The 17419-nt window shown below is 23.7% G+C and overlaps 1 protein-coding gene across 1 annotated transcript in view; it reads left to right on the top strand.

The window, feature by feature from the left end:
- LOC127282432 (scavenger receptor class B member 1-like) overlaps positions 1-17419 on the top strand; it is a 37158-nt gene that overhangs the window by 14609 nt on the left and 5130 nt on the right. Inside the window, exons 2-7 of the mRNA XM_051306671.1 lie at positions 4180-4435; positions 4776-4917; positions 13974-14174; positions 14459-14683; positions 16069-16231; positions 17088-17332. Coding sequence (XP_051162628.1) covers positions 4180-4435; positions 4776-4917; positions 13974-14174; positions 14459-14683; positions 16069-16231; positions 17088-17332 — 1232 coding nt within the window. The remainder of the gene's footprint in view (positions 1-4179; positions 4436-4775; positions 4918-13973; positions 14175-14458; positions 14684-16068; positions 16232-17087; positions 17333-17419) is intronic.

The raw sequence follows: 17419 nt of genomic DNA, 5'->3' as shown, positions 1-17419 counted from the left end.
TTAACAGAAATCACGTAATTGATTACCACGCACTTTCTTACAAGAGTCCATATAGAAGAAAATCGTCTGACTGACAAAAAAAAAAAAAAAAAAGGAAACTCAATCACTTTGTCGTATTTATTTTCGAGAAAAAGCAATTATCAAACTAATTTTACTCGCTTGATGTAAAAAAAAAAAAAAAAACGAAATGCGTTTAAATAGATATGTTTATAAAATGCAATTCAAAGATAAGAATTTGAAAAGTTGATTGAAAACACTATTACTTAACAACGAAGAAAAATATTTTTAATGAAAAAAAAATTAAATACAATTTCTATTGAGCTACATCTTCTTTTGAAAGATAAATATTTTATTATTAAAAAGAAAATTTGATTCAAATAAATATTTATTTAATAATAGTCAAATAACTATAATTATTTTCAATTTATTATTATTATTATTATTATTATTACTACTATTATTATTATTATATTTTATTATTATTATTACTATTATTGTTATATTTTATTATTATTATTATTATTATTATTATTATATTCATTAGAAATATTTTCATTAGATGAAAAATCAAATTGATTTGTGCTGAAAATAGAATTTTTAAATAATCGCTTGCGGTAATTTTCCAGAATTAAAAAAAAAAAATACATTTATACGTTTGTCATTCAAATATATCATCAGTTTCATTATCCATTATATTTAAATATTAATGTTCATTCATTGTACAAAATGATTTTTCATTTATACGACTTGAGTCTATCATTGAATATGTAATTGCCTTTTTTTTCTATTAAATATCACTTGATTATTACCAGCAATTAATTTATATCTATACGTACTAACAAAGAAAAAAAATTATTTGAATTAAAATAAACGATTATTTTACTATTATTAAATAAATATATTTATTTGAACAAAATAATTTTTAATTTAATTAAATAAATTGTATTTGAACCAATAATTTCTGTATTTGAACCAATTTCTGTATTTGAACCACTTTCTGTATTTGAACCATTTTCTGTATTTGAACCATTTTCTGTATTTGAACCACTTTCTGTATTTGAACCATTTTCTGTACTTGAACCACTTTCTGTATTTGAACCACTTTCTGTATTTGAACCACTTTCTGTATTGGAACCATTTTCAGTATTTGAACCATTTTCTGTATTTGAACCACTTTCTGTACTTAAACCACTTTCTGTATTTGAACCATTTTCTGTATTTGAACCATTTTCTGTATTTGAACCAATTTCTGTATTTGAACCACTTTCTGTATTTGAACCATTTTCTGTATTTAAATCAATTTCTGTATTGGAACCAATTTCTGTATTTGAAACAAATACAATTTAATTGAATCAATAATTATTCAATACAAATAAATATATTTATTTAATAATAGTCAAGTACAAAATTATTTGAATCAAATAAATTTTTTATAACAATAAATCTGAGAATACAAAGTATTTAAGTAACAAAATTTTTTTTTTTTTATTGCTCCAACAAAAATTTTAGTTAGAACAAAATTTTTTTCTTACATAAAAAAATTCTTTAATAGAATTAACAAAAAAAAAATTTTGTTAAAATAAATAAAAAAAAAAATAAAATTTTTGTACAAATTTATTGTAAACAAATTTTGTTTGTTAAAACAAAATATTTTCCTAAGAGAATATATATATATATATATATATATATATATATATATATATATATATTGAGATAAAGATTCTGTGATCCAATTATAGTGGCAAAAACGATGAGAGATGTAGATATATCGCGTTTTATTGCAATTTTTGCGCGCGCGCGGCGGCAGGAAAAGAAACACATAAACGCCTTATAGTGGATCACCAAGGATACTTTTCTATATACGTGATCTCCTTTTGAATTACTTGATTAAAACGACAATTTATATTCGAGCTAGAGGCATGAGCAATTCATTCCCACGAGAATATTTTATTCCGTATACAAAAACAAATAGTCGGAAGGAACTCTATTTTGTCATCCGTCAAGCGTACCAAAAGCCAATTTACAAATGTAACAAAGGATTCACGAGTGGAGTAAGATGTTTTTCTTTCAACAGAATAAACCCATAAATCGTTGATACGGAATGAAACCAAAAAAAAAAAAAAAAAAAAAAAAACTTCTGTTTCATGATCATGATTTTTGCAAACAGAAGATTTGACCTTGTTTTATATTTCTTTTATCGAGACTATACAGATTTTTGATATAGAAAGAAAATAAAATAAATTTTACCAGTGAATTTCTTGTTTTCTAAATTGCTAAGTTCAATTCCCAGATCACTTTTAATTACAGTTTTATATAATTGTTGTATAATTATATACTCAGCAACATGTATTACTCTAAATGATCTGGTTATGAAATACTTTGTCCCAATCTAATTTAATAGCAACGAGAGAAAGAGACAGAGATTATAAGTACCAACACGGAAAAAAATTTATTGTATCAATCACAACTCCAATTCTAGAATTCAAAATTTTAAAAATTGTACTCTAAACAAAGAAAATAATGTTTCTAACAGGGTAAAATTACAAAACAATCTGTTTCTTTCACAAAACAATTTGGTTTTTTCACAAAAAAAAATTTTCACGTGCACCAAAAAAAAATTTTTGTTCACAAATCCAATTTGTGTATTTCCCAAAAATCTTCTGTTTTGTGAAAACAACAACTGCAATTTGTAGATAACACATGAGATCCTGTTGGTAATCCATTAATTTTTTTTCGTAAATAAAATTTTGTTTTTTACTTAAAATTCTTAATTTCAGAAAAATTATTCTTTTTTTTTTTTTAAACAAAATTCGTAAAAAGTTTTGGTTAATTTCCAATTCTTTTTCTTCTAAGCGAAAAATGCGAATTGAATAATCGTATTTTTTTTTCTAGTCATCAAATTGCAAAACTTCCTTTCACAGAAAACAATAATTCAAACAAGAAACATCACTTTCAGTATATATGTTAATTTTATAAAAACTTTTCAAACAAAAAAAAAAAATATAATGCAAATTTATTTTTAATCGAGAAAACAAAGAAAAACATTAACCTTTTCATAAATAATAATTTATTAAAAAATAAAATTTATTTTTTAATACCTTAATTGTTAATAGGAAAAAAATTTTATTTGATTCAAATAATCGTTTACTTGACATGAGCCAAAAGTTTTGAACGTTCAAATGAACGAAATATTTTTTTCAATATATAAATTATTAAAAATTATGATGGCAATGTAAAATAAAACAGTATATTAAACAATTATTAAATTAATAACTTCTTTTTAAATATTTAAAACAATATTTTGTAATAAAATTCGTAATTAAAGAAGTTGCAAAAAAAATTTTCGTTCATTTGAACGTTCATAATTTTTTGCTCATCATTACTTGACTATTATCAAATAAATATTGGAAAAAATATAATTTTTCGAGACAATTAAATATTTGTTTCAAGTAAAGAAATTATTGGTTCAAATTATAATTTATTTAACTCAAAAATTTATTTGGTTGAAATAAAAATTATTTAATTCTAAATTAAAAATTATTTGGTGTAAATATTTATTTGATAAAATAAAATATTTATTTCTGAATCAAGTATAACTAGTTATTTGAATCAAATAAATTTTTTTTTTTTTTCGGCGTACAAAAATTACAAAGAATTAATGAAATTGAAGTTTAATTTCCTGTAATTAAAATTATGAATGGTGCAAGCTCGCCTATAAAGGATCTGTTAATTGCTAATGTCGAAGGATGACAAGTTGCTTTCTAGAAAGTTCTATTTTTACCATTGAAGGTAAATTATTAACAAAACTGAAGAGTACAGTAACTTGAATTATATTTCCGCGATATGATTAACGATACCTGACGGCCATGATTGTAAATGATAAGAGAGAAGGCAAAACGGCAAAACGCTTTTTGAAAGTGGTAATGTCCTAGAAATATATATTATATGTATTGAAGAAGAATCTCAACATACAAATGACCGTTATAATACCCTCCATATATATATACCCGCATTCACCGCAATGGTATCATATAGCTAAAAAGCAATTTCTAAAATTATTTACTCTATTCTCAAATAGCCGATAATCATATATATATATATATATATATAAAGCCTCAGCGAAATAGTATATTTAAGATAAAAAGATTATTTTCCATGTGAATCGTTTTTCAATTACAGGTATTCTTATTTTGATGACCCTTGGTCTCTTGGGCCTTGCATCCGGATGTTTTCTTCTTATCGTTAATCCATACGAGGCAATTTTCAAATATAAAGTTACATTTGGCGAAGGTGGGGAAATTTTCGAACTCTGGAGAACGCCACCTGTTGATCTCTATCTTAAAGTTTATCTCTTTAATTTCACTAATCATCGGGAATTTATGTCCGGCGAGGATAAGAAAATGAAGCTCCAACAAGTTGGTCCATATGTTTACAAGTAATTTTTTGTTTCCATTTTCAATATATTTTCTAAAATTCTTTATCATTTTTTCCATGGATTTAATTTTTTAAAAGCAAAAAAAATCAAAGCAACTAAAATTTAAAGCAAAAAAAAACAAAATTATAGCAACTAAAATTTAAAGCAAAAAAAATAAAGCAATAAAAATTTAAAGTACCAAAATTTTGTTTGTAACAAAAATTAAATAAAAATTAATATTTGTAAAATTCATTCAGTGAAAATTTTTTTAATTTTTCGAAAATATTTTCTTTTTATTGTTTTTTTTTTTTTTTTTTTTTAATGTAAACAGACATTGAAAATTTATTTTCCATTTATATAGAGAACTTTTGGAGCATGGGAACGTGACTTTTAACGACAATGGTACCTTGACCGCTATTCCTCTTTCGCCGTTAGTTTTCGTACCAGAATTGAGCGCAGGAACAGAAGATGATCTACTGATCCTGCCGAACATTGCCTTATTGGTGAGTATGTTTTAATTTCATATATCCTTTTTTCTCTCATAAATTTCAAAATTATTTCTCTTATTTAAAATTTTAAAATTATATTTCCTAAAGAAAATGAAATTTTTTCCTAAAAATCCAAGTGAAATATTTTCTACTTGTAAAATTACAAATAAGTACAAATTTAAAAAAAAAAAAGAATGCAGTTTTTTTCTCACTACGATTATTATTATTATTTTTTTCCTATAGCTCTCGATGTCTTTTTCTCATCACGAAGTTTATTTAATCCCATTTGACGACACGTTTTACTTAATAAGAAAATGTTACTTGATGAAACAACTCTTTTTACTTAAAACGTTCATTTATTATGTATGACGCAACAACTTTTTCTCCTTGAAAAGGAAATTTTGTCTTTATTCTTCGATGCTATTGCTCCTAAATTGAATTTTCATACTATTTTTAATTTAATAGAATTTTATCCAAAAAATGTTTACTTCCTAACCAATGCAATTTATGAAATAAAATTATATTATTATTATTATATTATATTATTATTTTATTAAATAATAAAATTATATTTTTGAACAAAAAATTATTTCAAAGAAAATTATTCAAAAAAAATTTTTATTAATAAAAGAAAAAAATTCAGAATATAGGTCAAAAATTTTCAATTTTAAACTACTATAATCAATATATTTATCTCAGAGTCTAATAAAATTTTATTTGTTTTAAATAAAAAAAAAAAATGTTATTTGGCGCAAAAAAAAAAAAAAAATTTATTTGAATAAAATAATCCCTAGTAGAAAGTGCCCTATCAGGGCTCTAGTAGGGAATGAAACGCCACATCTTATCAGGGCCAAATCAGGGCGTCCAGAAAATGTGGATTTCCTAATCAGGCGTGGCTATTCTTTAATAGGGCAGTCTGATCCGGCCCCGATCTGAGCCCTGGCAAAATTTTTAAACGAAACACTAAAACTAAAGTACTAAAATAGTACCAATTTAAGGTACTCTCTAAATCTGATTTATTAAAATTACTAATTTGAATTAGTGACTCACATTTTGCTTCTGAATTAGTAAAATTTTACTAATTATTAGTAACTATTACTAAAAATTAGTAAAATTTTACTAATTATTAGTAACTAATTCTAAAGGAAAAAGTGAATCACTAATTTAAATTAGTAATTTTACTAATTCAGATTTAGAGAGTATAAAAATAGAAACTAATTAAAAAAATTAGCACCTAAAAGTATTAAATTAATACCTATTGTTTTACAGCGTGAAAATTTATTTGAAATAAATAAAATTGATTTGAAACAAATAAAAATTTATTTACCTCCAAGACAAATATATATTTTCTCCGGGTACACGAAACAGTTGTCTAGAAAAAATAATAATTCGCTGGAGGGAAAAAAAGTGTCTAAAATGAAATTTTTGACTAAGTGAAATTTTAAGTTGCAATGGTTTAGAACCGGTTAAAATTAATGGCAATACATGCTCGTAAATCCAATATGCCAGTAGATATATAGCATTTTGCCCTTTTCGTTTTCACCTAAATCTAACTAACACACACATATAAACGTTTCTCTTTCTCTCTTTTTCTTTCTTATTAAAAAGCGATGAGAGAAAAAATATTATTGCAAACCAGGAAAAAGAGTTTAAAACAGTCTCATTTCAAATCTCTCTCTCTCTCTCTCTCTCTCTCTCTCTCTCTCTCTCTCTCTCTCTCTCTCTCTCTCTCTCTCTCTCTCTCTCTCTCTCTGACAACATATTTAGGCGTAGATTACCGCAATTTAACTCTTTTTTCATTTTTTTTACACTATACATATATACTCAATGTGCAACTTGTACTTATATGAAACTTGCGAAATATCTATGCTGAATAATGATGCAACTAATGCTACCAAATTCCTTTTCACTACATGGTGGTACTTGTTTTTGATATATCAAAACATTATATTATTATAAACTCAAATGCGAATTATTTCAATTATTTCTCTTGCGCAAAATCCTATATCAATTTTCCCACTTTTCTTTACACCCTTTATTTCTTGATTGAAAACAATTTATGAAAATTAGTAAAAACACGCACAGGAAAATAATTATACATTTTCTTTTTATCAATTTTTAAGGGTATATCATAATTTTCTCGAATTTCTAGACTTTTATCATATATAAAGAACTTTGACAATATAATTGTATAAGTACACTATAATATAATAATTATATATATATATATATATTAATTATTAAAAATTGAATGAAAATTATCGGTAAAATTTCTAGTACATTAATTATTTATTGGTAAAGAAAATAATTTTTCTAACCTTTTTATAGATTTATAAAGAAATAAGAAAGAAATTCTTTGGGAGTCGCATATAATTTAGCTAACATTCAGAAAAGAAGACCTTAATTCTTAACGGAATGAATCTTTTCTTTATGTAACGATTTCCAGTAACACAAGCTCCTGGCCTTGACAAGGTTATTTTACGAAAGTGAATGGCCTTTTAAATACATTGCTCTTTTGCTTATTATTATTATTTTTTTTTTCTTTTTTCATTTTAAGAGCATTAGTTCGCAGTTTCTACACAAAGTTTCACTATAGGAAAAGTCACAATATTATAATGAACTTGAAGTTTATTTTCATTTTTATTTTTCAATATTTATAATATGTGCATTTCAATTTTGTGTTCATCAATTATTTATTTATTTAAATATCCTTTTTTTATTATTTAAAAAAAATTATTTATTTAAATATTCTTTTTTATTATTAAAAAAAAATTATTTATTTAAATATCCTTTTTTTATTTAAAAAAATTTATTTAAATATCCTTTTTTACTATTAAAAAAAATGTATTTATATTGCAATAAAAATATATATTTAATTATATTTAGGTTTATGTAAATATTTATTTATTTATAAATTTTACGTTATAATCTCATTTTTTTTTTTTCATTAATTTTGACACTTATTTACACATTTCATGAACTAGTCTGGTCACTATGTGATACACATTGACCTTCACACACAAACAGTATCAGTGATTATTGTGACGCAATTTATCAATTTTTTTTTTCTTATCACAACGCGCAAAATTGTCACGTAACTTACTATTTACGTTTTACTTAATTAAATTTGTCTTACCGGAATTTTTTAATAGTGTTTGTATTATTATATTTACATATAATATTTTTATCGTTTAATAAAAAAAGTTATTTTTTTTTTTTTTTTTTTTTGGATATTGAAATTTTTCATTTTAAATAATTACTGAATAGAAATTTACTTTATATTTTAAATTTATATACGAGATATTTTCGGAACATTTTTCTATTAAATTGGAAAAAAGCCAAAGGGGTCAAAAGTTGCCGTTTCTCTCTATATACTGAAAAAGTTATACGAAGGAAACCGCACAACCTCTGCCTCTCTGTGTTTGACTTGCATAATCGCAAAACCAGTGGCACAGAGAATGGACTTGTTTTTCCGCGAAAAAGTCTAAAAATATTTTCTCAAAACTTTTTCTATTTTGGCAATGAAGCTTTTAAAAATAAAGATTCACTTGTTATTGTGTGATTTAAAAAAAAAAAAAAAAAAGAAACAGATTTTACACAGAAAATTTTTGTATTAAATTTAATTAAATTAATTTCCCCTTGAAATTTTTTTTAAGTTGTATTGAAAAAAATTATTAAACAAAAATTATTGAAATTTTTACAAATTTTTCAGTAAGAAAATTAATTAAATATAAGGGTTAAAAAGGGGGTAACTCAAATATTTTCATTTCGTAAAATTTCTAAATTTAAAAAATAAATTTTTTTAACGAAAAATTATCCATACTCTAAATGATGTAATGAAATAGGGAAAATTTGACGCTTCAAATAAAAGATGAGATATAAAAAAAACAGTTAACAAAATCGTGCTAGTGGGACAAGTTTGATATGCAAATTTTGTCACTATATAAATGCATAGAATTAGCAAATTAAAATAAAAATCAATATTTATAATTAAACTGCAATAAAATTCTCTAAAATAAAAAAAAAAAACAAAAATTCTTTAAGTGAATCACAGTTAATTTCAATGACCTAAAATTCAATGTAATTTTAATTCAAGAAAATTCAAAAAATTCTCAACATATAAAAATATTTCGAAAAAAAATACCTTTTTCAAATTAAAATTTTTAAATTTAATTAATTTTTTTTTTTTGTTTTAAATCAAAATTGAATTATTTATATGAAAAATTTCTTTGAAAATATTTCGTTTAAAAAGTAGGATCCATTGTTGGTTTAAAATTTAAGTAGCAGAAACGTGAGCGGGACTTTTTGATGAATTTTAAAGTCCCGCAGGTACCTTAAAATTCCCCAACGTTCCACTGTAGTCAAAGACGTCATCATAATCACGTACCAAAAAAAAAAGGAGTGAAAAAAAATGATGATGATGATGCGTCACTCGGTTTGATACAAATACAAAATTCAAAGCACACACAACGCTGTTTGTCCTAAAAATAAGAGTTTGTTGCCCACCAGTGGAAATGTTTATCTTTTTTTATCAGAAAGTTCAATGAGTTTATTTTTAATTTATTCCCCTCGAAATTTTACTATTTAATAAATACATGACCAATTTTTAATTTTTACCAATAAAAAAAAATTTATTGTATTTTTATATATTTCCTATTTTATTTTCAATATATTTTTTTTTAAATTTTTAATCCATTTATTTAAATATATATTTTTATTGCATTTTATAAATATTATTTATATTTTTTTTTTATTTTTTCTTATTTTATTACTATTTATTAAATATAAATTTTTTCTATTTCCAATTTCCCGTTTAATTGTTAATAAATAAATAAAATAATTTTCCACAACAATATTGAAAAATACAATACTATGAAAAATAATTCGCAACGGAAAAAAAAGCAAATTCTTTGGAAAATTTTTCTAATGGAAAATTGTAGCCTTTTTTTCGTCAAAAAAAAAAAAAAAATCGATAAATCATTGAAAAATGGAATGTCATCGGATAAGGAAAGAGAAATATTGGCAATTTTTATATAGTTGTCAAGTTTTATAGTGATTGCAATAAACTTTGCCTCACAAATTTAAATTTCGCCTCAAGGCACAAATATTTATAAATGTAGGAGTGAATATAATATAAAGGTGTGCAAGATAATGTGCACTTTAGTGAGCGTAAATAACTTATAGTGAGGTTTGATATTTACGTGAGGTCACTAAACCCTATTGAAATTTATAATAAAGAATTGAGAGACAGATAAAAAAAAAAAAAAATCAACACCGAATCTTTGATGAATTTCTTTCAAAATGATTCTTATCATGACAAGAGAAAAAAACTCATAAAAAAAAAAAATGATCCGTTATTTTTGCGAATAAAAAAAAAAGAGAGAAATAATTTAATAATCTCCTATATATGTAATAGTTAATGTATTAAAAAAAAGAAGAGGAATAAAAAATATTTATATAAAAGCTCGATTAACTTTTGAAAATGAGTTTCATAAAACATTTTTCTTTTTCCCTTTTGATAAATAATTTGTTGTTCACGTATGTTTAATTTAATTCTAATTGGTTCCTACAAATTATATTTAGCAGGACCAATATAATCTGCTTATGAAATTTCCTGAATGTCTATATGATTTTATTTTTTCTGGATTTAGATCTGCGCACAATTTTACGTAAGAATTCATAATCGAATTCTTTCGCTCTCTATTTGTAATTTGCACTCTAATTTTGCGAGGGGGGAAAAAAATTTCGAATAAAAATTTTTCGATTTAATAGAAAAAGAAATATAAAAAAAAAAGTATTTTCTAAATAATTTTCTCTTTCAAATAAATAATGAATGAATTAATTAATAATTAAAATAATTTAATAAATAAATTATAATAATTTATTTCAATTAACTTTATTTTTTTTTGTTATTATTATTTTTATTATTTATTTATTATTTCATTATTTATTTTTACTATTTTTTAATTTTTTTTTTAATTTTATCCAAAATTTTAATTAATTTTAACTAAATAAACAATTTTCAAAATTATCACATATCAAAAATTGTGAATTAAAAAGTGATTGTTATAGAAAAAGGTAATTTAGAAAAGTAAACAGGTGAAATATAACGTAAACAGTGATTGCGCAAAGAAGCAAACAGGTTGATTAAGTGATGCGAGATTTAATGATATAAAAAAGAAAATATAATATAATCAGAGTATTTAGGATGAGTGTGTGTGTGTGTAAAATGACGTAAATTAGCATCGTCACAATTAATAGCTAGTTCTTCAAATCTCTTGTCATTATACAAAGTAAAAGGTGTGAATAAGTAATCAGGAAACAGTTTATATTATAAGGGACAATAAATTTATTATCGATTATGACAGGATGCATGGCAACCATATATATATAGTGAATTTTAACGATACAAGGAGATCAAGTGTACAATCACAATCGTACATTCTTAAGAAGTGACATTATTTTTTTCTTTCATTGAAATCCATAAGGAATTGTTCATTATTCTAAAAAAGCATTTGTCATTCTATTATTTATAAAATTAATTCATTTTATTATTATTTTGATTTTTTAAATTTTATTAATTTTTTAATTATTATTTATTTTACCTTTTAATTATTATTTATATTAATTAATTAATTTTATTTTTTAAACTTTATTCCATTTTTCAAATAATTTTTTTTTGTGTGTTTAATTTCATAATTATTGTTTTATTACAACAATGTAATAAAACCAGTTACTTTTTATTACGTTATTTTTTTTTTAGCAAAAAATATATCCGAACCATAAATTCTTTTTTCTTTAGGGGGAAAAAAATCTGATATACCGAAAGCTCTTTAAAATAAATGCAAATTACTTCCCGAAAATCTGCGTCATTCGATTTTCTTTTTTTTTTTACAAAAAACAAGAAGAATGTATCGCGGGATCGTAAAAGACGAAAACCAGTCCTTAAACTGGTTCAGCCCTTTCGTAAAAATTGTGCGCAGTTCAGAAAAAGAACATACCAATTCTTTTGTATATATATATATATATATATAAATCTCACTAATGAGGGAATTCCGCAAATAAAGAAAAAAGAAATTTAAAAGAGTAAATCAATGCCATATTTTAATTTTAATTATTAACTTTAACATTGAATTTAAACACAACTTTTTTTTTTTTATTAATTCTTTATAGAAAAATAAAAATAAAAAAAAGTAAATTACAACTAAAAAAGTAAAATAAAACTAATTTATAGAAAAATAATTAATTAAAATTAGTTAAATTTTGAACTAATTAAAATAAAAAATAACTTTCTGCGCGTCATAATTAGACGTCACAAAATATTAACAAAAAAAAACGTCGAGAGAAAAAAATCCAATTACTACTTTGAAAATTAAGAATCAATTAATTAATTATAAGGAAGCAAAGCGCAAGCATTAGAATAAAATGCGTAAGTGAGGTTGAATGAGAATTTTCTGCTTAACACTGCTCTAATTAAATATGTTAATCAATGATACATAAACAATTGACTCTATACAATTAACAATGTCATTGTATCTCTTTTTAATCTTTTATTTTAATCAAACAACTATTCCAGGTACGTGAAAATATTATGAACGTATAATAAGAAAACAAAAAAAAAACCCTATAAAGTGACGTTATATTTCCGATGACGCTCCTTTTTTTTTAAATATTAATATTTAATATAAAAAAAATATTTCCGCGAGTGATTTGAATTACTTTTGCATATAAGAGAATTAAAGAAAATTTTTTTTATTGAAAAATAGAGTTAATTTCCTGCATATAAAGCCGTTAGTCACAGGTCACTTGTGTCAATGACTAGAGAATATAAGAATTCTGTGTACATAATATATATAAAAAAAAAAAACGTCTTGAGACACTTTGCCATCATGATATGGCTCTTGAAGATTTTTAATGATAATAGTTAATTAATGGACGCGTCAATATTGACGCAGCTCATGTCTCAATTATAATCGACTATATAGAATTCAGATAAATTGTATATCAAATAGTTTGTTAGAAAATGAAACATAATTTTAAATTCGATTAAATTTTCCTTGTCAAAAATAATAAAAAGAATTTTTTTCATTTGAAAATATAAAAATAAAAAAGATTATGCAAATTAATGTTTTTTTTAAATCACCGAAATTAATTAATAAAATTAATAAAAATTATTAATACTTTTTATAATACAATTTAGTAATGAGTTGAGAATTTTTGCTTTTAGCAAAGTAAATAATAATTAGTATATTTATCATTGAAGTTATCTAATTTTTTTTTCTTATAAATTGAGACATTAATAATTTGTTTAATCAATATTGTCAATGATTACCTTGTCAAGTTTTAAAATTAATTATTACAATGATTAATTTTTTATCATACTTTTTTTTTATTTCTTTTGTATACTTTTTCTCAATTTAATTAATAAAATTAATTATTTAATTGTTTCAATTAAAATGTAATTTATAATTTTTCTTTATTAATTTTTTTTTTAATTGAAATTTAAATTCCGAATTTTACTATTTCTATTATTTAATTATATGTTTTCATTGAAGTACCAATAAGGAAGGTAATACAAAAAACTGCAAAACGTTCGTGTAATCTCGACAAAAAAAAAAAAAAAAAAAATTCATACTTGATCTTGACCTGGGTTGGCTTAATATTGCTCTTTTCGAATGCAATCGAAGACGTAATATATATAACAACCAATTTGTTTCCTTGCGCAATAAAATATAAACACGCACCTGACGGTTCAAATAAAATTTAAACGAAATCATTTCTCATTATATGAAAAGTGGGACAAATGCAAAAAGAACTTATCATTCGTTATTAATTATATATATATACATTGTATTTCAATTACTGTTGTCTTAAGAAAAAATAACAACTAAAATAAATTATAATAAATAACTAATAAAAATAATAATTTACTATTATTATTCATTAATTTTATTGTTAAAAAAAAAAATTAGATAAAAAAATTTTTAAATTCCCGTAAATCATTATGATTGAAAAAGAATTTATGGTTAATTTTTTTTTTTCAAAACAAATTCAATGATTTTTTTTTCCAGAGTATTGCAAATGTAGTCAGTGAAGAAGCATTTTATAAAAGAATTGGACTAAATTTGTTGATAAGACAAACTAATTCTGAACCACTTGTGGAAATGACTGCTAAAGAATTTATGTTTGGTTACAAATCAACATTAGTTACTCTTGGTTATCATCTAATGCCAAATTGGATTAAATTCAATAAACTCGGTCTTATTGATAGGGTAAGATACAAAAATTAAATAGATATATTATCTTTAGTAAACAAAATTTAAAAAAAAAGAGAGAAATTTTATCTTTAATAATAATAATTTTAATAATAGAAAAGTAAACAATTTTATCTTTAATTAAGAAAGATATAAAATCATTAGAAAGAGAAAAATAGACTTTGAAAAATATTATCTTTAACAATAGAAAAATTTTTCCTTCCTTATGAGATAAAATTATATATATATATAATTTCTAATTTAATAAATATGAATAAATTTAACTTGAATTAATTTCACAGATGTACGATTTTACCGGCGATTTCGAAACCGTTTACACTGGGGAAGTTGACGTGAAAAAAACGGGATTAATTGAGAAATACAATGGAGATGAAAATTTACCCCAATGGGAGGGAAAATGTGCGAATGTTAATGGTGCAAGTGATGGAACGAAATTTCCAAGTTACATTGAACCAAACGACACTCTATTATTTTTCAGAAAAAGCCTTTGCCGAAGTGCAGAAATGGTAAGTTCAAATAAATTTTTTTTAATTTATAAAACTAAAATTTAATTTGCAAAAAAAAGACTCACCGATCGGTGAATCACATGTTGGAATTATCACAGCATCCCTTATTTCTGGACCAAATTGTACTCAATCTCCTCCGAAACAAAAGCGATAAGCCTCCCTTCAGAGAATACTCACTCACAATACACTATATTTTAACACGAAAATCACTCCTGTTTTAATTAAAATAATTTCTAATGGCTCACTAAAACGCTAGCGTTTTAGAAAAAATTCTCTCACAGAAACGTGTTTTTTCAAAAACGAATACCGATTTTTAATTAATCACTGATTTCACAAGTTTACAAATACATAACCTACAAATATAACGACACTCCCGACACAAATAACAATTATATAGAACCGCTCTACCTTGTACCGTAATATTACGATTCGGAAGAGTAAATAGTTCCCTTGTCAATATATTTCTTCTACTTCACAAATTACGCAAAGTAAAAAATTAAATTTTCCAAACATCTATAAAAAGAAAACAATTTTTGACTTGAGAAAATACATCTATAAAAAGAAAACAATTTTCACTTGAGAAAAGAATATTTTCTCAAGTGATATATTTAAAATCATATTTGGCAAAAATACACCACCGACATCTATGTGGATTGTAACGTAACCTAACATAAAATTCACTTTGTTGAATAGAGAAATATCTCCTGTATTTAATTTTGATAAAATAACATTGCTAAATATAAAAAAGTTTTACTCAAATTATAGAAATATCTCTATTGAACAAGGGAACGAAGGTTTCGAACCGTAATCCCAACTTCCGGTTTGCGGCTTCAACCCTCTGTACTTACCCCTCCGAAGTCCAGGCGAACACTGACCGGATGCGCGCGCCGCAACCACCCTTGTTCGGTCCCTCTAACCCTATTGGCTGAGGCCCACTGTTCATTGAGGGGTAGTGGCGCGAAACTTCAAATTAAAGTTTAAATTTTAATTAAAAATTCCAATTGAAAACAAATTTATTTAATTAAATAAATAATTTTGCAAAATTCCTGCAATTTTATTTTCATTTCTAGATAATACTGATTGTAATTTAAATAAAATTCTTTTAATTACTGAAAGAAATGAAAACAGAAAACAATTGAGGTTATGTTACTCATATTTACACTTTATACAAGTTATACAATATGTACAATATATTATTATTCTATTGTAATTTGATTAAATAAGCAATTGTGATCTACAAAATTATTTAGTGAACAAAAAATATATTAATTAATTGAAAAATCGAAACATATATTCGTAAACATTATAATTTTCGATTAATTTTTTTCTGTAAACGTAAGTAATTATTAATTTTGTAAAATTCATATATACATTTTTTTTTGCAGGTTCGAATAGGAGAGAAAACAATTCGAGGTCTCCATACGTATCATTATAAATTCAAGGACAATGAACTGGACAATGGTGTACATAATCCGGACAATGCTTGTTTTTGTCGAAAAGGACGATGCCTTCCAGAAGGACTGATCGATGTCACCGATTGCTATTACGGTAAGAAAATAAAATAAAGAAAAAAAAAAAATGATCATTGCTTAGTCATTGTTTACGTCAATTTTTATGTGTTCCTTGCCATTTTCTGCAAGCTCTCTATATAAAATACTCCAATGGAGATTAATCGTCAAAGAATGAATTCTCAAATAGTTTGCCGCATACATGCGATGATTTGGCGATATATATTACACATATGAACTAGTTTCGCATTCTATTTTTTTTTCCATTTTTGAATTTTATAAAACTTTTATAAATATAAACTTTGTTAATAAAGATTTGCTTTTTCCATTTAGCTGCGAGAAAAATAGTATCAGGTATAAAAAAAATTTATATCTATCAAATGACGCAAATGCAATGCGCTTCTTTAATCTTGCTCGAATCTGAAAGGAAAAAATTTGTATAAATCACGTTTTTTTTAGATTAAAAAAAAGAAACGAAAACTTATATTCTGTGTGTAAATATAGATATCTATTAATTTGGAAATTTCTTACGCCTCTTTGAAAAGATTCCATTTCCGTGATTGTTGGGGAGTAATTAAATGCAAAAAAAAAAAAACTGGTCTTGAGACACTTCTTTTTTTCAGATTCGACGATTAATTGAATGACAACTATTTTCAGTAGCACAAGGATTTGAGATGTATTTTTATCTTTTTTTTTTTTTTGTAAATTCAATTTACAAATTATTTATTTTTCGTTCCTTTTTTTCTGTTAGACAAATATTATAAATTATTTATAAATCAATTAAGTTAACTTATTTTAGTATAATAATAATTATTAACGAAATTAAAAAAATGATATGGAAATTTTTCGTCAATTATGAATTATGTTTGATAAATTGAATTTTTTTTTTTTCGCAGGTTTTCCAATTGCACTTTCTTATCCTCATTTTTACATGGCAAATCCAATAATTTCGGAAAAAATAGAGGGACTAAATGCTGATCCTGCGAAACATGAATCCTATTTTTATATTCAACCACGATCTGGATCGCCAGTTGATTTGGCTTTTCGTTTTCAAATTAATATGGCACTTCAGGACATCAGTCGAATTTCACAAGTTGAAAAATTCGCGAATGTTATTCTTCCTCTTCTTTGGTTTGAAATTGTAAGTCGTTTCTATTTTCTAAATTTATAAATAATTGAAAATTTATTTATTTAGATACCTAAATTTATATTTAAAAAAAAAAACTAA

This window comes from Leptopilina boulardi, unplaced genomic scaffold (assembly GCF_019393585.1).
Source record: "Leptopilina boulardi isolate dan_hultmark-lab unplaced genomic scaffold, ZJU_Lbou_2.1 LbouV2_30, whole genome shotgun sequence".
Classification (NCBI taxonomy): Eukaryota; Metazoa; Arthropoda; class Insecta; order Hymenoptera; family Figitidae; genus Leptopilina; species Leptopilina boulardi.
The sequence above is the reverse complement of the archived record's forward strand: the minus strand, read 5'-3'. Positions and strand labels throughout refer to the sequence as shown.